Genomic DNA, 22059 nt, shown 5'->3' with positions numbered 1-22059 from the left:
CGTAATGACATTTTAAAACCCTCTCTTCTTTTCTTTTTTCTTTTAAATCTATGGAGAGTTAAATGCATTTCTCATTTTCTTTTCCTTAAAAAAACCCTAATATCCACCCCTCTCTATCAAACACCCCTTCTTTCATGTGCATTGAACTGTAATTAATGCTTCCTGCAAACAGTAGCCAAGTTCAGATGGAAGGATCTCAGTGAGTAAAATAAACCATGGTTTACTGGACCACGAATAACCATTGTGTTTGCAGGGTCCCCTTCCCTGCTGTTTCCACCACAGGTTTGCTAAGCCAGATACACATTATATCTGAAACAGGAGCTGCCTTAGCCCTGCCTATAAGCCAGGATTGTACAGCGTGGGTTGTATTCAGTTCTACTCAAAGTAGACTCCTAAGTTAATCATGGTCATTAACGTCAAAGGGTCTACTCTGAGTAGGACTAGCATTTGATGTATTTATTATTATTATTATTATTAAAATGGTGGAAAGCAGCATCTGCAATCAATACTAACAGCAGATCACCATTTATCTATCTATGTGGCTGAGCTGAAGTCTGAAATGCAGGCTTTCTTGTTCAAAGCTCTTTCTTATAACCACTACAGTATAAGCACATATAGCTTCTGCATAACCACGCCAGTAAATTTTCCCGCGAGTGGCTATCAGAACAGCACCCTTAGAAACCCCAAACAAACAGTCAAATCACAGCTCTTTCCGTGCCTCTTTCATGTTTTCCTTTCAGTCACAAATAGAATGGGGAGGGGGGGGGGGAGTTGACGATGTTGTTTTTAAAGCAGACCGCGAGTCTTGAGTTCAAATGCTGCCTCCAGGAGCAAGCTGGGCTTGAACTGTGCTCTTTTATTCGGGTGGCGGCTGCTTTCGAATCCAGAGGCCGTTCCGGCCTATTTGTCAGGAGATAAACGGGAGTGTCCAAGCAAGAGAAACGGCCTGTCAGTCTGATTTGCGGAGAGACGGTGGCCAAGCACTGTGGGTGATAATCCGAGGCGGGCGCTCCCTCGGGCTCCCTCTCGTCCTCCGCGCCCAGCTCTTTTCGGTCCTCCTTAATTATTTAGAGTGGAAATCATTACCACTCTAAAGGGATCTAGGGAGAAGGCCATTTTGAGTGGTTTGCACTGTAGAGGCGGGGCGGGAGGGGGCGGGAAGGCTAGTGAGTTAAAAGGGAGGGGAGTGGGCTGGGAGCCAGACTCCGATCTTCCCTGGAAAGGCTAGGTAGTAGTAAAAGCAGGAATTGGGGTGGGGGTTGGGAGGGATGGCTGCACTCAGGACGCCTGGGTTCTCTAGATGGAGAGTCTTAAAAGGGAAGGAGGAGGGGCAGCTCTCTGCTAAGGCGATCAATAGCGCACTCGTCCATACCCGCCGGGCACTGCTGCTGCTTTTGCTGTCCAAGGTCCTGAAATCCAGCGCTGCGTCCCTGCGTTACGTGCCTGCTTGCCTGCCTGATTACGAGGAAAGTCCCCGAGGGGCTGCCGCCCCCTCCCTCCCGCCTCGCCAAGCTGTTGCTTTTCTGTCCATCAAGCGTCAGGGGAGATGCCCCCGTCCAATCAGCGGCTTCCTTGTCGCGGGAGTCCGTGCGCCCCGGCAGCTGCGTCTTCCTTTCCCTCGCCAAACCCTTATTGAGGCAAGATGGCTCTCAGCAGAAGGGAACATCTTTGTTTTTGAGTGAGGGGTGTGTGTGTGTGACAGAGAAGCTGAGAGAGAGGGAAGAGACTGTGAAGGAAAAGCCACACGCCCCCATTCCGCAAAGTAGATACACTACAGCCTTTTGCAAGGATGGGGAAGCTGCTCAGGCCAGATAAGGCCCTCCTGGCCTTCCAGTGTGGCCCTCAGGACTCTGAAGCCACACTCCTTACCAGCCCTCACTTGCCTTCTCCTCGCCAGTGCTTTAGGCTGGCTAGGGTGTTTCATGCTTGCCTGGCTGGAGGATAGAGAGATGGGGGTGGTGCAGAAGCTAGCCAACTGTACAAATATATATACATTTCATTTTTCTTCCCAGAATGCAGCTCTCAGGTTAAGGTTTCCCAACATTGCCATTCTGTTGGATGAGAGCCCAAGGATCCAGGCTCCTGCTTTCAAACAACGTATTATTATTGTTATTATCAAAATTTGTATAGCACCCCTATATCCATATGGTAGATCTCAGGGTGGTTCACAACATAAAATTGCAATATAAAAAACACAAAATATATAATAAAAACAAAAACAAACCAATAATGTCACTTTCCACACATAGTGCTGGTCACAGACAGCAGCCTCTCAAATTCAAGGAAGAGAAATGGGGGAGGGGAGGGCACAGACATTTTCAGTGATTTTTCTCCAGGGAGAGGATGAATTATCCCAGTTTCTTCAGGATGGGTGCTCACAATTAGCCGTGGCAGCATTGTGTGCTTGGGGGTGGTAGCCGCCCACCCACCCACCCACTCACCCAAAAACATTAATATAACAAAATAAATCATGGAGAATATTCAGAGAAAATTCTGCATTACTTTGGCTTTCTTTTTCTAAGGCTCTGAGAAAGAGGAGAGGAGAGGGGTGTGTCAGAGATTTTACTCCCCCAAAAATGCATTCTGAGAAACTTTAGCTCAGAATGACCTAATGCATTTCACACCGACACCCTGTCCAAATATCTCACATCAAAACACAATTCTGCATAAGCAAACCTGGGGCAACTGATCAAAAAAACCCAGAGAGCTAATCACCGAAACCGTTTATGGTTTTATCCATGTGCTCATTTTACCTAGTTTCCCCCCCCCCCCATTTCATCATTGTATTAATCCCCCAGATGTATTTGTAAATCATCCTCATTACATCTCCTCTTACTCTTCTCTTTGCTCTGCTAAAGGGAGCCATAGCTGCCAAGTTTTCCCTTTTCTCGCGAGGAAGCCTATTCAGCATAAGGGAAAATCCCTTTAAAAAAGGGATAACTTGGCAGCTATGAAGGGAGCAAAGCAGTCCTTTTCAGTTTATCTCACAGTAAAGCTGGGGGTTTTCCTTTGTGTTTTGGCAAAGTTATAAAACAACAAACGTTTGCTAACAATTTACACAGGGGTGGTGATTTTAGTTCTTCTGGAGCAAATAAGCACAGAGTCTTGTGATGCCTTAAAGATGAACATATTTATTAGGATTTAAGCTTTCATTCACAGCGACAGCCTACTTCATCAGATGCAACTCTCGTTCATAAAACCTTCTACTTGAATAAATGGGTCAGTCTTCCAGATGCAACAAGACTCTTTGCTGCAACAGATGGATGCAACTGCTCCCCTGGACACTGTTACTAAAGTTAAAGGCAGCAGGAGACTGACTGAATTTACTTTCAAAGTCACTGAGAAAAGCAACAAATGAATGAACTAATTATGAATGGATGGAAACGGAAATGAATGAAAAATAAACAATAAAAATGAATAATGGATTATTATAACCTTGTACACCTCTAAGCTTATTCAAGAGAGAAGACAAATGCATTGGATGGCTGCCTTGAAAGATCATTTGGAAGCTCTAGCTACAGTTGCTCAGAATACAGCAGCCAGCTTATTAACGGAGACTTGTAGAGCCAACCACATCTTGCCACAGCTTAAAGTTCCGTGCTGACTCCCAGTTTCTTTCCAGGACCCAAAAGAAAGTCTAAAACCAATTACAATAAACACAATCAATAAAAACTCTTTTTTTAAAAAAATTAAGCATAGGTCTTGCAGATCCTGTGCAACTAAAAGAGGCCGCAAATACTTGAAAACCTTTCAAATTAAGTGCCAAAAGCAGGCAAGTTTTTGCATGGTGCCATATATAGAGCATTCCACAAGTGGGGAGCCACCACTGAAAAGACCAGTTCTTGCATTGCCAACCTCCAGACCTCGTGTAGAGGTGGCACACAGAGAAGGGCCTCAGATGCCAACAACTGGGCCATATACAGGACCTCACAATTTCTCACAGCAACCTTAGCTCTATTTGGATGTTCTTCTCACAGTTACGGAGAACACATGAGCAGCAAAAACAGGACTGTGCTGAGCGATTGCCCCACTCCACCTTGCATTTGTCTGTCTATCCATAAAGTGCAAATGCCTGGAGCAATATGGGTTGTGTGTGCAGGATTCCGTGAGAAATCCTGGGAAACCCTGGGGTTCCATAACATGTGGATTTCTGTACCCCAGGGGTGCGGTACCTTTTTAAGCCTGAGGCTTGATAATTACTTTGTCTTCTCAGATAATGCTTCTTGCTTGACTACATGGAGGGGAAGGAGGGGTGAATGTGTACGTATGTGTAGAAACGAGTCCACTGTACAAAGGTGATGTTTCTTGCACTTCCCGCTTTTGCCTCTGGATGTCCCATCACTGGGCCTTGGGAGGCTGCCCAGAAGAGAACCTGGACCTCAGGCTGAAAAAGGTCATCCACCCCTATCTTAGGTCAGCGTTTCTCAACCGCTGTTCCGCGGCACACTAGTGTGCTGCGAGACGCTGGCTTGTGTGCCGTGACGTGCGGCGACGAGAAGGGCGATTTGCATTGTCACGTGCCTGGCGGCCGCCAATAACCAACACTAACCCGCCGGAAAGGAAGCCGGCCGGGTCACGACGCGGGGCGAGCGCAGCTCTCAACAGCCACCACCATGGGAGGGTGGTTAGACAAACTTAAAGAAGCTGGCTGGATGAGCTCAACCCGAAACTTGCTGAGCAAAGGATTGTGCTGGCAGAGAAATCAGCGGCTTGTGAAGCCTTATTACAGGAGATTGCAACCAACACAGCAATTGGCAAGTGATTCTTACAGTCATAATTATATAGTCAATATAGGGCGGCACAGAGTTAAATTTTTTAACTTTTTTAATGGTGGTGTGCCTCGTGAATTTTTTCATGGAACAAGTGTGCCTTGGCCCAAAAAAGGTTGAGAAACACTGTCTTAGGTGATGGCAGTGTGACCTATCAAGAGATGCACTGCAGAGCTCCAGAACTTGGACCTGTTTACAGCTAGGTATAAGGGGGACGCGGGTGGCGCTGTGGGTTAAACCACTGAGCTTAGGGCTTGCCGATCAGAAGGTTGGCGGTTCGAATTCCAGCCACAGGGTGAGCTCCTGTTGCTCGGTCCCAGCTCATGCCAACCTAGCAGTTTGAAAGTTTGAAAGTGCAAATAGATAAATAGGTACCGCTACAGCGGGAAGGTAAACGGCGTATCCGTGCGCTGCTCTGGTCACAGAAGCTGGCCACATGACCTGGAAGCTGTACGCTGGCTCCCTCGGCCAGTAAAGTGAGATAAGCGGCACAACCCCAGAGTCGGTCCTAATGGTCAGGGGTCCCTTTACCTTTACCTATAAGGTGTAAAGGGACAAGTCAAAGGCTTGATGGGAAAACAAAGGAAGGATCTGAACAGGGAGGGAGGGCCGCTACCTTAGGGAATGGTGTCAATAGTGTTAAACTGCACAGGGTGGTGTTTTTGTGTTTTTTTAAAAAACTGATTACACTTGCAGCAATCATCAATAGTTAACAAATTAGCCTTTTCTCCCTCTCTCTCATCTTCCAGGTTCCACAATGAATGCAGCCCGGAGGTCAGCCAAGGTGGACTCGGAGGTGACAGAGTCCCAGATGGAACCGTCCCTCAATGCCACCGAAATGCCCACCAAAGAGAACGTTTTTTCTGACTTGAAAGACAAGTTCATGAACAAGCTGGGCGCCCTGCCAAGTAGGTAGAGCTTGAGCACCTTCTGAGCTTACATTTCAGCTTGGAGGATGGGTCTGATGAAACGGGCTTGAGAGGGCGTCAAGATGTTATACAAACAATGCCTTATCTATTTGAGTCGCATACGCTGGCATTTCTTGGCCCTAAAATGTGGGTTCGGTTTTAATTTTTGCCCAGAGAATGCGCAAAGACTGTGTGTCCTCTAATTCCACACAAGTGGAGCAAAGCAAGCCTGCAGAACGTACAACTGAAATACCAGTTTGTTTACCCCCTCCTGCCTTCATGAAGCTCTGCTTGAAAATATATGGGCTTGGATTGGTCAAATCTCTGATGCTAAAGGGTGTGGTGTGGATGTTATATCGGCAAACAGTTTTAATGCAAAGTATACATAGGCCTTCCTGCCAACCTAGCAGTTCGAAACCGCATCAAAGTGCAAGTAGATAAATAGGTACCACTCCAGCGGGAAGGTAAACGGCGTTTACATGCACTGCTCTGGTTCGACAGAAGCGGCTTTGTCGTGCTGGCCACATGACCTAGAAGCTATACGCTGGCTCCCTCGGCCAATAACGCGAGATGAGCGCCGCAACCCCAGAGTCGGTCACGACTGGACCTAATGGTCAGGGGTCCCTTTACCTTTACACATAGGCCTAGATAGATGCTTTATATCTGTTCCACGTTCCACATGTGGATATAACATTATAAAAGTTCAGGTGCCTGTAATATTCTTCCCTAGCCTAATCAGTGGAACCTTTTGAGATGTATAATCGACAAAGATTTTTCTTCAGGCAGAGCTCCATGGAATTAGGTAACTCTGGAGAAAGAAGCCAGAGCTTAGGCCTGAAGGAGGAAACGGGAGGTGTCCCCCCAAATGTGACAGTGACACAAAAGCAGGAAGGCTTGCAAGGGCCTGCGAGGATTCTATCATGTGGATGAAGGGCTTGGAAGGCTCATGGATAGATTTAGGGAAATGGCCTCACTACTAAGCTTGTGCTTATATCCTAAGCATGCTTATTAGGGAGTAAGTTCCATTTCAGCTCAGGGAACATTAGGATTCTTTTATTCAAGGACCAAAAGCAACTATAGTAGAATATCTTACAGAAGTTGCTCAAGAAGGGAAGGCTGAAAAAGTCCCCCCCACCCCTGAAGTAAAGGATTTCACAATTAAATCTCAACTCCTCCAGGAATTAGGCAAACCACTATTTCCCCTTCTGCCATGGGGGTGGGGTGGTGTGGGGGAATGATAATTTTGGCCTGCTTTACTGGGCTGTCGTCAAGATTCTTGCATTAACCAACATGCTTTCAGAACTTAGAACAGGCATCCCCAAAACTTCGGCCCTCCAGATGTTTTGAACTACAATTCCCATCTTCCCCGACCACTGGTCCTGTTAGCTAGGGATCATGGGAGTTGTAGGCCAAAACATCTGGAGGGACACAGTTTGGGGATGCCTGGCTTAGAAGATGCGCTGTATATATTATGTCCAAAAAGAGAGAAAAGCTGTTGAACCTCACCCGCCTTCACTGATCCTTTGTTCTGCCCCTCTCCAGTCCCGCCCTGGGCTTTGGCCACCATCCTCATAGTGGCCGGCCTCCTCCTTCTCTGCTGCTGCTTCTGCACCTGTAAGAAATGCTGTGGCAAGAAGAAGAAAGGGAAGAAAGGCAAAGACAAAGTGAAGGCCCAGATCAACATGAAGGAGGTGAAGGAACTGGGCATGAGCTACATCGACAAGGTGAGTCAAGGCTGGTGGCTGCTTCCCTCTCACGGCACCGGGGGAAGTCGTCGCTTTCCTAAGGTATTTCTGAACTTGCACACTTGCACGCATGCAGGCCATAGCTGCCAAGTTTTCCCTTTTCTCGCGAGGAAGCCTATTCAGCATAAGGGAAAATCCCTTTAAAAAAGGGATAACTTGGCAGCTATGATGCAGGCATCCATAACCCATACATAAACTGACTTTTAACTAGGGAACTACAGAAAAGCTGCCATCAATTTAGCATTGCCTATTAGGTGCTTGCTTCTGTGCCTCCGAAATACATTTTATATACCTGATCAACATGCAGGTTTTAAGAATTGTAGATTGTGCTGTGTTACATACGTCAACATTTCGGGGCAGATCCACACCATACCTTAAAAGCACATGTAGTTTTTTAAGGGCAGTGAGAATATTAGGAGGGGGAACTGCAGTTCCCATGGTTCTTTTGCAGGGTGGGAAAGAGCATGGAGTACTTTAGATATATGGTGTGGATTGCTCTCTGTCTTTGATGCTGATACTTCCCTGTTGGCTGCTCTGGCCCTTCCCTCCCTCCCTCCCTCCCAGGTCCAGCCTGAGATAGAAGATTTGGATCCATCTCTGCTGCAGGAGCCCAAGGAAGAAAAGCCCCAGGAGAAGCTGGGGAAACTCCAGTACTCACTTGATTATGACTTCCAAAGCACCCAGGTAGGGATGGTCAATGCTGCCAGCTGGGTTGGACGGGCCAGTGGTCTGACCCAAGGCAAGGTAGCTTACCTCTGCTCCTCTTAAACCTTGCCCTAGCTGGTGGTAGGCATTCTGCAAGCTGCTGACCTGCCAGCCTTGGACATTGGGGGCACCTCGGACCCTTACGTCAAAGTCTTCCTGCTCCCAGAGAAGAAGAAGAAATATGAGACCAAAGTGCACCGCAAAACCCTCAACCCCACCTTCAACGAGTCCTTCACTTTTAAGGCAAGTTGTCTTCTGCATGTTCCCTCTTCCATCTTGGCCAAAGTTCCTGAGCTTTGCTGAGAATTTCTTCCCCATCTACTCCATCGCCTTCCCTTTTTACCACTGGCTTCTCCCCATAATTTGCGGATCCTCTTCTCCCTCCCCACCCTATCACACACAGTTTTACCACTGAATCGACCAATAGCACAGAGGCAGGGGGACGCAACATTCCCTTCAGGGCAAACTACCATGGGCCATATATCAGTGGTGGGCGGGGCCAGAAGCAAAAGTGGGCGGGGCAACATATGCAAAAATTTCCTTAGGGCAGTAGCCAATGCCTACCCAGACACCCATAACCCCCTTTGAATCCTCCATTCAGGCAAGGAAGAAGCATCATCACAGTTGAAGGACACCTTCCAGCCACGCCAAAACACTCAGGGAGCAAGGCAGGGCCTGTGAGGGGGTGTGGCCTGAGCAGAAGGGGTGGGGCCTGCTGAGAGTTCTGAGAGCTTGATAGGTCCAGGTGGTCACACCTGACCCTTAGGTGGGAGGTTCCCCACCCTTGCAATGCCGTCTGCCATTTAATCAGCCTGTGGTGTGCTTGGCCCTTAGGTCCCCTACTCGGAACTGGGCGGCAAGACCCTCGTCATGGCCGTCTATGACTTTGACCGCTTCTCCAAGCACGATGCCATTGGTGAGATACGCATCCCCATGAACACGGTGGACCTGGCCCACGTCATTGAAGAGTGGCGGGACCTGCAGTCGGCAGAGAAAGAAGAGGTAGGGATTGATCCGTGTGGAGTTACTTTCAACAGTGCCTGACTCTGAAAGCGGGTTTGAACATCACAGTCGGAGCCCTTCACATATTATTTCAGTGAATTCTGAACTCACAGCTTATTACCCCGGCTTTTGATACTTGCAGGACTCACCTCATTTTTTGTGATTGTGAGTTGTTTAAAACTGTTTTTAACATTGTGTTTTAATGGTTGCAATTCACCCTGGGACCTTAGAGTGAAGGGTGAGTAAATAACAACAGCAAGAAGCCGCTTTTCCATAAACAGCTGACATCAGATAGCTGGGATGATTTTGCTTGTGTATTTATTTACATTTACATCCCATTTATTTAACATTAATAGGAGTTCAAGGCAGCACACATGGCTCTCCTGCACTCTCCGTTGTTGTTTTTTGCTTGTAACAAACCTGTGAGGTAATTTGTGCCAGTGGTGGACTTTGAGCTCTCATTTATTAACACTCGGACCACGGCGCCTCGCTGGCATGTGGAGTTTGCATGATTCAACAACTGGGGCTGTGAGGAGGAGAGTCACATGAGTCCTCCTGACCACAGAATTGGCATCCTGTAGATGGCGGGGAGGGGGGGGGTTGCCAACTGTGTGAAGGCTTTTGCCTGAACCAAATCACCCACCCACCCCTTAAATATGGAGATTGGCTCTTGATGCTTCCATCCTAGCTCTAAACCAGCCCTATTCTCCTCTCTTCAGCATGAGAAGCTGGGAGACGTCTGCTTTTCTCTCCGGTATGTCCCTACGGCTGGGAAGCTGACAGTGATTGTGCTAGAAGCGAAAAACCTGAAAAAAATGGATGTGGGGGGCCTTTCAGGTAAGAACTCGCCATCGTGGCAAGCTGAATCAGGGCACAGCCTGGGTTTCTTTTAGTTGGAAACCTTTCCTAAGGACTTAGTTCTATGATTCTATGTTTCTGTGACTGATGGGGGCATTTGCGAAAAAGACTTAATGGCTGAAGCAGATCTATAACCAGTTGAGCTGTGCTATTACTGGCTGGTTTGCTACTCTTTTTAAAAATATATATGTATTTGTTCTTTGAAGTGCATTACAAGTATATTTTCATATTTGTGGGTCTAATTGGTGGTTGTGGTTGCTGTATACCAAATTAGAGCATTGGCCCTCCCGGCTCAGTATATAACCTTATCCTCGACAGACAATATTTAACTTCCACTGTTGCTGGGGAGTCACAGGTGAGGAGAGTGTTGTTGCTATGGACTCACAGCTGTCCATGGAAACGCAGGTTAATTCTGTGTCCAGGGAGACTGTCTACCAGCTCTGTATGGTGTGATGGCTGAGACCCACCTGCTTGAGCATTGTCTTGCCAGAGTAGTATATGCTCTGATTATCTCCCGCTTTGACTACTATAATGCGTTCTACGTGGGGTTACCTTTGAAGGTGATTTGGTAACTACAACTAATCCAGTATGCAGCAGCTAGACCAGGCATCCCCAAACTTTGGCCCTCCAGATGTTTTGGACTACAATTCCCATCATCCCTGACCACTGGTCCTGTTAGCTAGGGATCATGGGAGTTGTAGACCAAAACATCTGGAGGGCTGCAGTTTGTGGGTGCCTGAGCTAGACAATTGAGAGTGTTGGTGCTGACCTTTAAAACCCTAAATGACCTCGGCCCAGTATACCTGAAGGAGCATCTCCACCCACATCGTTCAGCTCAGAGGGCCTTCTGGCGGTTCCCTCACTGCGAGAAGTAAAGTTACAGGGAACCAGCAGAGGGCCTTCTCAGTATTACTTACTGTCTGCTGTAGCATGAACACCCTCCCGTCAGATGTCAAGGAGATAAACAACTATATGGCTATATGACTTTTAGAAGACATCTAAAGGCAGCCCTGCATAGGGAAGCTTTTAATGTGGCTGGGTCAACCCAGTCAGATGGGTGGCATATCTATATCTATATAAATGTAAACTGGGCATGTGGGTGTGTTTCCAATTTTCACCAAACCCGCTTGACCGGTTGAGGTCAAATTTTGACACATCACATGCGAATGTCTGAAGGCTATAGGAAAGTTTGCTAAGACAGATGCCACACCTCCGCCAGGTAAAACCCCCCCAAAAACCGTGTTTCAAAACACACCACTCTGACGAAAATGCATGCTGGGAAAAGAACCAGGTTGCAAACCAGTGCCCTCTAGCGGTGGCTACACTGGTACTGCACCTATAAAACCTTCCCTCTCAACAGCACCTCAGCTCCCGTTTACATGCTAGGCCGAAGCCTTTACAGACTAGGCCGAATGGAGGTACTGACTCGCCTGGGTGGGGGTTGGGGGGAGGAGGGGGAGGGTTAGGTCAGGACACGGTGGGACCAGTCACAGGGATGAGCCGGGGGGTGGGGGGAAGAGGAGGCATGATAAGTCATGGGTCAGGACAGGGTGGGGGGAATTACAGGGATAAGCCAGGGGTGGGGGGGGAGGAGGGGGCGGGATACATCATAGATCGGCACATGGTGGGGGGAATCACACAGATGAGCCACAGCAACACGTGGCAGGGCCAGCTAGTAAATAATAAAAAGTATAATCACAATCATCATCAGTGGGTGGCCACTTGGTGTGGAATCTATGCACATATTAAAAATACTGTAAAAATGCTTTTTATAACGTTTTAGGAAATATATTGAATTTGCCTATAACTCACTGCTGTCATCTAGTGCCACATTTGTATATTGCACTTTACAACACACTTAAAACGTTTTACAGTACAGTATTTGCAGCTGTATAGCCGAGTCCTATGAGAACAGAGTGCTGGACTAGATGGGCTGTTGCTTTTCTTCTTATTACCGGCAGCTGCCCTCTAGGATTTCAAACAGGGCTCTCTCCCAGCCATACCTGGAGATGCCCAGAATTGAACCATGGACCTTCTGCATGCAAAGCACAGATGTTCTGCTACCTCTTAGATGTGGCCCTTCAATAGACATCAAAATCACAATTCATTAGCAGTGGGGAAAATGGGAACACAGATCACCCGCAATACATTGCATAATGGAACTGCTGTGTGATTCTGAAATATCTTTCTACTCCTATCCCAGACCCCTATGTTAAAATCCATCTCATGCAAGGAGGGAAACGTATCAAGAAGAAGAAAACAACCATTAAGAAAAACACACTGAATCCCTATTACAACGAGTCGTTCAGTTTTGAGGTGCCATTTGAACAAATCCAGGTAACCCCCCACCTTTCTCTCCACCCCCACCCCCATTTCACCCAAAGGCAGACAATTCTGAACTAGAGATGTGTGGACAAATATTTTTGCAGTCTTGCTAGGAGGTTACTTTTTTTACACTTATGCACAAGTGCTGAATTTTGCATATGTGTTTCTGTCCGGCTAGTTTGAATCTAAGTTTGTGTATTTGTTTTGGGCCCAAGTCAGGCGATATTTGGCAAACTAGTTTGCTGTTTCTCATCACTGATCCACTGCAAGTTCAGATAGCTAACTGGCTTGCTATTATTATTACCTGGGTCCTGAGCTGTTGTGGATCCTTCTTCATTCTGAGCATTCTGGCTGTAAAAATTACTTGCACACTTCCCCCCCCCCTCTGGGTGGATCAATGATGACATTTTAGAAAGACCCTCGACATATTCAGAAGACTTCTTTGCTATTACAAATCATGCCAATCTCACTCTTCAAAGAATAATTGATAAAAGGGATAATCACTGCACCCCTCATATGCTCCTGTGAGTAGAAAGAAACCCAGTCCTCAAATCACCATAGAATCTGCTACTGGTAGTTCGGGGTTATGCACAAGTCTTTTCTAGATTAACCCCCCCCCCCACTTCAGTTGCAACCCTTTGAAAAGCTCCAGGCTTTAAGGAGCTAGAGAGACATAGCCTCGTTAAAATTAGATGTCCCAACCTCTCCCCAGGTCAAAAGTACTTAAATCTTGCCAAGTTTCCTTCTGATAATAAGGACCCAATTGTTTTGGCAAAGTGGTGGGGAGAGGGTGCAGTTTTCAACAGAGAATGCTTAATCCTTTACCTACCAGCCACTATCCACCGGCAAACTGTTTGCCTCCACTCCCCAAGTGCTTTCCCCTAGCAATTTGGCAAAGGTGCATCTGGAACTCAAGCTGTGTGTGAGAGTAAACAATGGGAAGAGTTGTAGGTGGGAAATGGGGGGGAGGCAGAGGGTAAAGCTCTATTGCTCTTCTGCTGCTGATCGTGCCTGTTTCTCTCCCCCCCCCCCTTCACAGAAAGTCCAGGTTGTTCTGACGGTCCTGGATTATGACAAACTGGGCAAAAACGAAGCCATCGGGAAGATCTTTGTGGGCTGCAACGCCACGGGGGCCGAGCTGCGCCATTGGTCTGACATGCTGGCCAATCCTCGGAGACCCATTGCGCAGTGGCACACCCTGCAGCCTGAAGAAGAGGTGGATGCGGTTGTTGGCATAAAGACCTCTTGATGCCCCTTCCTTGTTGGCCGAAGGATCTGGCAGCAGTTGCTTCTCCCGTCCAGAGCGAATGGGAGTGTGTGGTTGAGGCAGCCCTGAAAATGTGCACGTGTGTGGGGAGGGGGAGAGCCTGTGAGCCTGTCTCTTCTCTCAGAGCCATTTCCTGTTGAAAAAAAAAGAAACATCTCCAAGAGAGTGAAAAAAACACCCCTCTGTTTTTTATCCACTGTGTGAAAAAAGAAGGAAGCTAGCTTACATAGCAGCTTAAGACAGGTTAGAGATTTACTATAGGTTTACTATGAGGCTTACAACACAACTTGCACAGGTGTATATTTTTGGGTTGGTTTCTCCCTTGAAAGCTGAACCTTATGTGCCAGGCAGGCTTACGTTTTGACAAAGCGATCTTTACATTAACCATGCCATCTTTGGGAAAACCAGCCTCAAATAAACCTACTGTTTATCTTTTTTTACCTTTGAGTATACTATAGGTCCATTGCAGCTTTCTTTAAAGGACACCATTTCATATACATTTTGGGTATTGTACTCTGGTGCCATGTTTAAAATCATATGTAAATCTATTGCAAACAATGCCTACAAATGTGTTTATAATAGATTTACAAAAGAGCTGTGGCAAACCCGGTTCTCTGATAATATTAACTTTTGGACACTGCATTATAATACTGATTTAGGAAGCTAGATCTTAGGTGGAAACATACCGGAAATCGTTTAAAACCTAGTTTGATGCATGGTTTGAAAATGCAACTTGACCGTGGCTCTGCACATGATGATTAAAATAGCTTTACATTTCTGGCCACTGTGTTATGAAATATTTAAAATTTGGTCCTCCTTTGCAGTTGAAACTGCCTAAAACAGCTTAATCGGGATAAGGTTGCAAATATGCTGTGTGTGGACTTCATGTATAAAACGTATTGTAGTATATCCTAATTATTTTATTACAAAATGTTCACATACTTATCTGACATATAAAAATTAGCCGTCATTGGAGAACTACTGTGGATATGTTTACTAGCATATATTTACTATAGGGTGCCCCCTTCCCAAATTACAACAGTTTTATGGATGTTGATGTTAACAGAGATTTAAGCATCAGCCAACGTATTAATGAAGCTGTTCGTATATAGCTTATTCTACTTCATATTGACTTAATTTGGAGTTTTCTAACAGTTTTGACAGAACCATGTATCCGTTTTACAGCACATGCTTTACAACTTATTTATGAAATGTTTGATATGAGTGTTAGAGAAAATTTGCTATAGGCTTTATGTAGACTTACAGCAGGTTAACTACAGATTTACTAGTGATTTACTAACCAACTTAAAATAATTTTGCTATGTTACAACATGTTTACATTTTTGCTACAAGCTTACGACTGGTTTATTATAAAACTGCAACGGGTTTACTGTTTGTTAGCAACCAGTTTGATGCATTTTATAAATGAGGAAAAAAAGCATTTATCTATAGGATTTACAGCTGGTTTACAGTGGTTTCCCATGGATCGAAACATGTTTACAACACCTTTGCTATGACAATGATACAAAATCAATTGGTTTTATAGCAAATATTCTGTAATTCTACAAACTATTGTTTAAGACCTAATCACATGCTGAGTAGCTGTTTAGCAGGTACATTAATAGCTGGATTTTTATTTTATTTTTTAAATGGGATTGCTAGCAAGCCAATGATTTGGGCTTGTAATCCTGAATTGAAATACTTTTGTCCAAATCTGAAATCTGAATTCTGGGCATGACTCTGTGCTTTTGTCTTTTTAATGCAAATGACTACTTTTGCTTTCATGTTGCATGGAGCCAGAATAGGAGAGGGAGGCAATACTGAAATACTTAGGCCAAAACATCTGTCAAAGGTCAAGTAAGTCCACAATAAAAAAGAAAGAATTAAGAAAGAAAGAAAGAAAGAAAGAAAGAAAGAAAGAAAGAAAGAAAGAAAGAAAGAAAGAAAGAAAAACATTAGACTAGAACTTTTGATATTTATATTTGGAAGCACTATTTCCATCGCACCCCACCCCAAATATTTGACAAAGCATAATTCTTGGTCTCTGTTACAATCCTTTTACCAAAGGTTTTGTGCCTACAAGTAAACATCAGTGTTGAACCGTCCACTGAACTCACAAGCAAATGAGCTTAGATAGCAGAAATAGTTCTAAATCTGTTTCCAATGACAATTTGCAGATGAGGTCCAGTTTTCAAAGGAACATACTTTTAGGCTAAGTTACCAAGTATTTTATTAGACTCGTCTATAAGCATACTTTAGCTGATGATGTCAGCAGAAAGACAAAGGCTGTAGAGCATTCTTGATTTCTCAGCACATTTATAGTATATATCATATACCATAAAACTATAGAATTATAGTTCTATAGTCTCTCTACGCTTTTTAAAAAACGTATAATTGAGGCAAAATGGCCGACTTCAACTTCCTGATCTTGGCAACAGAAGAACTAACTCTAATTAGTCAAAGTTAATGTACCTCAAATGGGGAAGCAAATCAGTATTATGTTTCTGAACTCTCTGTTCTAAAATAAGAGCAACCAGGAGAAAAGGGAATGGGAGGGGAAAGGATTTTAGTCACTTCTTGTTTGGGGAAGAGATGTTTTGAACGATCTCTGCAGTAGAGAGATATCCTGCTGGTGTTGTCCTCACATCTTGGCTGGGAAGGTCCAATTAATATAGGAACTGCTTTATGCAAAGTCAGATCATTCATTGCACCATCCAGTTCAGTATTGTCTACATCAGAGCTAACCAGTGTGGTGCCTTCCAGATGTTTTGGACTACAACTCCCATCAGCCCCAGCCAGCATGGGCAATGGTCAGGGATGATGGGTGTTGTAGTGCACAAAATCTAGAGGGATACCACGTTGGCGACCTCCGGTCTATACTGACTGACAGTGGCTCTCTGGGATTCCAGACCACGGTCTCTTCCAGATCTACCTGGAGATGCCAGGAACTGTACCTGGGATCTTCCGCATGCAAGCTGATGCCTCACCAAAGACCTAAGGCCCTTCCCCAGTTATCCACCATTGTCTCCCTTATACTATAGAATGGCACAAATTTCATGTTCAGACAGGTGGAGGGAGAAGAGCATCATCATCTATACTGTAACAATACTGGGCCACCTTTGAAAGCCACTGTCCTGTTGAGCAGTGACAAACATCTACAGGCCATAGTCCACAAAATTACTTATTTCCTGAGTAACAGGGTATTCTAGAGACATAGAAGCCACTTGGAGCTTTGCCAGAGTGGTTAGAAAAGGGCACAGGAGGCCAGCTTACTAACTCTTTGCGCGCCATCTAAAAAATGTCCACACAATTCTTTGGGAATTTAGGAGCTCCCCAGTTTCTTTAACTTTGTAACTCTCCAAGCCAATGTTCGCATTACTTTTCATCCGATTGTACAACATCGGGTGTTGTGCATCTGCACTCCAAAAGAAACAAACTTTATCAGCTCTACTGTTAACGCAAAACACGTAGGGCTCACCACCACCCAGAGCTGCGTGTGAAATTGGAATCTGACTTCCCTCTAAGATTAGAGAAAATATTCCAGACAGTTCCAGACTGTCACCGTTTTGGGGTAGAATTTGGTCACATGCTGGTAAATTCAGGTTTCACGATTATAGTTGATTGGGATGTCTTGTGCAACAAAACCGATTCTCCAAAAGATTGGATTTATTGCAGTAAGGAAAGTGACATGAAAATGCACTGGGAACTGTAGGACAACACTTGATGCAACATCGTCCAACCCCTCCGCCAACAATCAGAATGAATGCTTATTAAATAGCCCGCATTGTGTAACCTCCCTGCAAGCAGATCAAGATGAATATCTTGAAAAGTCGGCCAGAAGCACCCTTTTACAACCACTGAAGTCTTTAAAAAGAAGGCTCTTGTAAAGTATTAGCACTTCAGGCCCTGCTTTTAAATGCATCGCATTCATTTCATCCAAGACAGGAAACACATATTAACACTTATTTGTGCAACCCAGGGTGATCTCACCGCCTAGCAGAACTGCTGCTCCAATGCCAGATTTGTAAGCAGTGAGATTTTATTTTCCGTTAACTACTACCTTCCTGCAGAGATGCAAAAACCAATCTCCTTCCATGCTTTGGAGAGAGAGTTAAAACATGAAACCAAAAAAAAAGGGGGGGGAGAAAACCAACCAACCAATAAAAAGACTAGGCCAAGGTCAGTTGCCCAGCCAAGGGGCATGTGGCCATTTTGTTGTGTAGCCAATGTGTTTTTGTAGTTGCAGTGTTCATGGCATTGCGCTACCATCTCCATCCCACTTGGGTTTAGAATATTTTCTGCTCTGTTGATCTCCTCAGGTCCACCTTAATTTCAACCCTGCTCCTACATCTCTTTTTATTTTCAGTTGTTCGTCAACAATAAGAGATGGCAGTTGCAGAGCCAAGGGGATATATACTGTTTAATATGTCATGCTGGAAGGTGTTCATTTCAGGTAGCTGAACTACCACTTCATTTTCCATGATTTCCTCACAGTCCATGATAACTGATGAGTGGACGAAGCAATGGCCTGTTAGGAAGGCCAGCGTCGATCTGTTAGTGAGTTCTGTGCTGTGTGTGTCTCACCCACTGTATTCCACTAACAACATAACCTTTTCCTAAGTCCCTGCTAATATCCATCTTCAAACAATCTGGCATCAGCAAGCATGTCTGTGCCCAGGTCAACATGCCCATCTATGAAAACAGGCCGCCTCCAAGTTTTGAGGGGCTGTGTAATTTGTAACGATTGAAGGGATTGTGTAAAGTGCAGAAGGCTTTGTAACTTTGGTGTGTGTTGTTTCTAATATCCCCTTCAATCCTACGAACCACCCATTTAAGTGGTGCCGTCCTCTGAAAGTCACCTCCACTCCCCCTTTTGAAGCCTGTTTTAATATTGATGTATTTGACCAAACAGTACTCTTTGTCTGTTAATAAAGAAGAGATCTCTATATTTCAAATGTGTTGCTTCTCATTGTCTTTGCTTTGGGCTGAGGTAGGGGTACTCAACTGAGAAACATACTGTTAAGTTGTGGGAAAGACGGATGAAGACACCACTCTTAAAACAACCAGCTCTTTATTTCAGCTCTGAGTCCTGGACTGCACAATAGCTTAGCCGGCTGGTTTATACAGTATAGTACTCAGTAACTTGCAACAGTAACAAACAGTAACAAACTTCCCCTAGTTACCCAATCCGTGAACAGCAGTCTCAATCCTTCATTTGCATGTTGTGGACCTGAGTGAGAACTGCAGCGACTGTGGGCAGGGTAAGAACTGCAGCCATGGTGGCCAGAATGAGTACTGCAGTCAAACTAAATACATAATACAGTACATTATTGTTGTTGTTGTTTAGTCGTTTAGTCGTGTCCGACTTCATGACCCCATGGACCATAGCACGCCAGGCACTCCTGTCTTCCACTGCCTCCCGCAGTTTGGTCAAACTCATGTTTGTAGCTTCAAGAACACTGTCCAGCCATCTCGTCCTTGGTCGTCCCCTTCTCCTAGTGCCCTCCATCTTTCCCAACATCAGGGTCTTTTCCAGGGAGTCTTCTCTTCTCATGAGGTGGCCAAAGTATTGTAGCCTCAGCTTCAGGATCTGTCCTTCCAGTGAGCACTCGGGGCTGATTTCCTTCAGAATGGATAGGTTTGATCTTCTTGCAGTCCATGGGACTCTCAAGAGTCTCCTCCAGCACCATAATTCAAAAGCATCAATTCTTCGGCAATCAGCCTTCTTTATGGTCCAGCTCTCACTTCCATACATCACTACTGGGAAAACCATAGCTTTAACTATATGGACCTTTGTTGGCAAGGTGATGTCTCTGCTTTTTAAGATGTTGTCTAGGTTTGTCATTGCTTTTCTCCCAAGAAGCAGGCGTCTTTTAATTTCGTGACTGCAGTGATCAAGGAGCCCAAGAAAGTAAAATCTCTCACTGCCTCCATTTCTTCCCCTTCTATTTGCCAGGAGGTGATGGGACCAGTGGCCATGATCTTAGTTTTTTTTATGTTGCGCTTCAGACCATATTTTGCACTCTCCTCTTTCACCCTCATTAAAAGGTTCTTTAATTCATAACACATACAAAAAAAATCCTGCTGTGTAATGATTTGTGAAGAATTGCTTCTGGTTGGCACCAGTGCCTTTACTGCCGCGTTCTCAAGGCTGTATAAAAGGCCATTTCATTCCATTAAAGCCAAGAGGTCATTATTATTCCCTATTATACTCAGGTGAGAGTCATAGACTGGTAGTTGAGGGGAAACTGGCCACTTCTCATTTGAATTTGATCTACTGAAATGTATCCGTGATTTAGGTGGTTCTTTGCCTGAACATTTATTTACACACAGGTAAATAAATGAATAAAAACTGTCAAAGAAGCCTGGGCCACCTCCAGCTTTTGAGACCCTTAGCTATAACACAAATTGAAATGACATCACCCAAAAATAAAATAAGACACCCAAAATAGAGCGAGTTGCATGCAAGCACAGACATGAATGCACACACACACACAAATACTTTTCTAGCTGAGGGTGTGCGTCACATTTTGGTCTGATGTGCATAAAAACAAGTTGTGAAACTTATCAAATGCCAGGAAATGCACAAGTGTCTAGTCCCTTTTGAGCCTGAGACCCTAGGCTTAATGGCCCTGCAGACCACCACCACTCTTGGCTGGCTCTTGATGTAGGTTCGAAGAGGAAAAGAGCCATTGCTTTTTTTTTCCCTTAAAAAATGTTTAGGGATACTCTCATTTTCCTACTCATATTGAAATACTGCCCCTCAATGAGGCCAAACTTAGATTCACAAAATGTTTAGGGGTACGTGTACCCCTGCGTCGTCGTCCCCGAAAAAAGCACTGGGAATAATTAATTCAGACCCTCCAAGTGTCCTGATTTTCCATGGACAGCCCCGGATTTACAGAAGCCGCCCCAGTTTCTGATTTGATCCCGGAATGTTGCACTTTTCCTTAGGACGTCCTTATTTTCATCAGAGAAATGTTGGAGGGTATGCTAATTTAATTGGTTTCATTCGTGATTCCTGTGTTGCACTGGACTAAATGCATCCCTGCTTTTCCCTGGGCCTGAGACTTGATCTTTTGCCAGAAGGAACAGAACAACAACAGACTTTGTTTCCAAAGTGGCTGCAAGAACACTTAATCTGTCAAGTTATTTATTGTGTACAGAGACTTCCCAATTTAACAGTAATCCCAGCCTGAGGTAAAAGTACATGCAAAGCAAGTTAGAGCCACCTGCCAGAACAGCCTGGTTAGGAACCCTGGGGACGGACTTGCCGACCCCGTACCGCCCAGGCTGCTGCATTAAATATCTTTTGGCCTCAGCAAATCCCTCCCAATCCCAGAGTAAAAAGGGGCTTTATGTTACAAGGATAAAAAAGCTCTTTCATTCCTGGAGATTTAATTTGTTTGAGACAATTAGAGGGAGGAACAAAACAGAATCGGAAAGGAGGGGAAATGGGATGCATGAGGATCAAATGATGGGCAAGGGATGGGAGAGTAGGGGCAGATGAATAAAATGGGTAAAATGACAAATGTACAAAGATAATGTTTAGACCGACCCATCGTGGTGGAGTGGCTAGACTCCACGGGTATGGGGAACTTTTGGCTCTCTCTGGATACTGTTGGAGTCCCATCAACCCCTCTCCCACCCTTTTTTTTTGCCAAAGTTGTTGAGATTTTTGGGCAAAATTGTTTTTGAGCTATTTTTATGGAGAAACAGCAAAAACGACATGGGCTGCCATAAGTCAGGATTTTCCTGGACATTCGCTCAATTCCCGCCTGGATGCTTCCAACAAGTGAAGCTCTTCCTAGCTTGAAGATATAGTGATGAAATTAGCTTCAACTTCTGGATATTTGCCAGCCCTACATATGTTACCCAATAAATGTTTATGAGGCTTCTAGTGGAATGTGATAATAGACAATAGTGGCCACTGGGCGCCAGCAATGGCAGTGGAAGACAAAAGAGCTGGAGAATAGGGGTTGGGAGGTTCATGGGGAAAGGCAGTGGATTGTGGTGCTTCTGAGGCTTATAAAATTTGAAAAAAAAGTACTTATTGTCACTAATACAGATTGTCGCCATCAGGACAGTGAAATGTTTTAATTATCAGCAATGGTTTGATATCCATGTGGCCCTCCATACATATATTGTTGTTTATATCCTATATGTTCCATTTCAGGATTGATGTGTGTGCTGTATTTGTTTCCGACGGCATTGTTACGGCATAGCATCTTCCAAAATAAATACAGTATTTTAAACCTGTTTTGGCATTGAGGGTCGCTTTTGTGGCCTAGCACGCTCCTGTGCCAATGTGCCATCAGCAGATTGATTTGCAAGATTGATTTGCAAGCTTTTGCTGTATGCAACCCATTCCCGGGAGTTTTATACTTAAGGCTTAAGCCAGGAACCATAATGACTCAGGAACTTCAAGTGGGCAATAACGTTAAAGGTGCAGAGGCAGACCAGGGCAGGGTTTTCCACTC

General features: G+C 45.0%; 1 protein-coding gene across 1 annotated transcript; it reads left to right on the top strand.

Annotated features, from left to right (window-relative positions):
- The first annotated feature begins 1268 nt into the window (after positions 1–1268).
- On the top strand, positions 1269–15007 carry SYT5 (synaptotagmin 5). Its single transcript, XM_035136738.2, has 9 exons — positions 1269–1536; positions 5519–5677; positions 7220–7401; positions 7987–8106; positions 8203–8370; positions 8962–9129; positions 9849–9966; positions 12191–12324; positions 13352–15007. Exons 1-9 carry the CDS (start codon positions 1269–1271, stop codon positions 13559–13561), a joined length of 1527 nt encoding a protein of 508 aa, XP_034992629.1. The 3' UTR covers positions 13562–15007.
- The last annotated feature ends 7052 nt before the right edge of the window (positions 15008–22059 follow it).

Source organism: Zootoca vivipara, chromosome 13 (genome assembly GCF_963506605.1).
Source record: "Zootoca vivipara chromosome 13, rZooViv1.1, whole genome shotgun sequence".
NCBI lineage: Eukaryota > Metazoa > Chordata > Lepidosauria > Squamata > Lacertidae > Zootoca > Zootoca vivipara.
Note: the sequence above shows the minus strand (reverse complement) of the source record. Positions and strands in the feature narration are given on the sequence as shown.

Excerpts from the sequence above, each read along its gene's own strand:
- SYT5 (XM_035136738.2), top strand. The coding sequence starts at position 1,269 with ATGGCTGCACTCAGGACGCCTGGGTTCTCTAGATGGAGAGTCTTAAAA. Across the intron at positions 1,537-5,518 it reads TGCTTTTCTGTCCATCAAGC|GTTCCACAATGAATGCAGCC; the intron begins GTCAGGGGAGAT and ends CTCATCTTCCAG. Across the intron at positions 9,967-12,190 it reads GGATGTGGGGGGCCTTTCAG|ACCCCTATGTTAAAATCCAT; the intron begins GTAAGAACTCGC and ends CTCCTATCCCAG.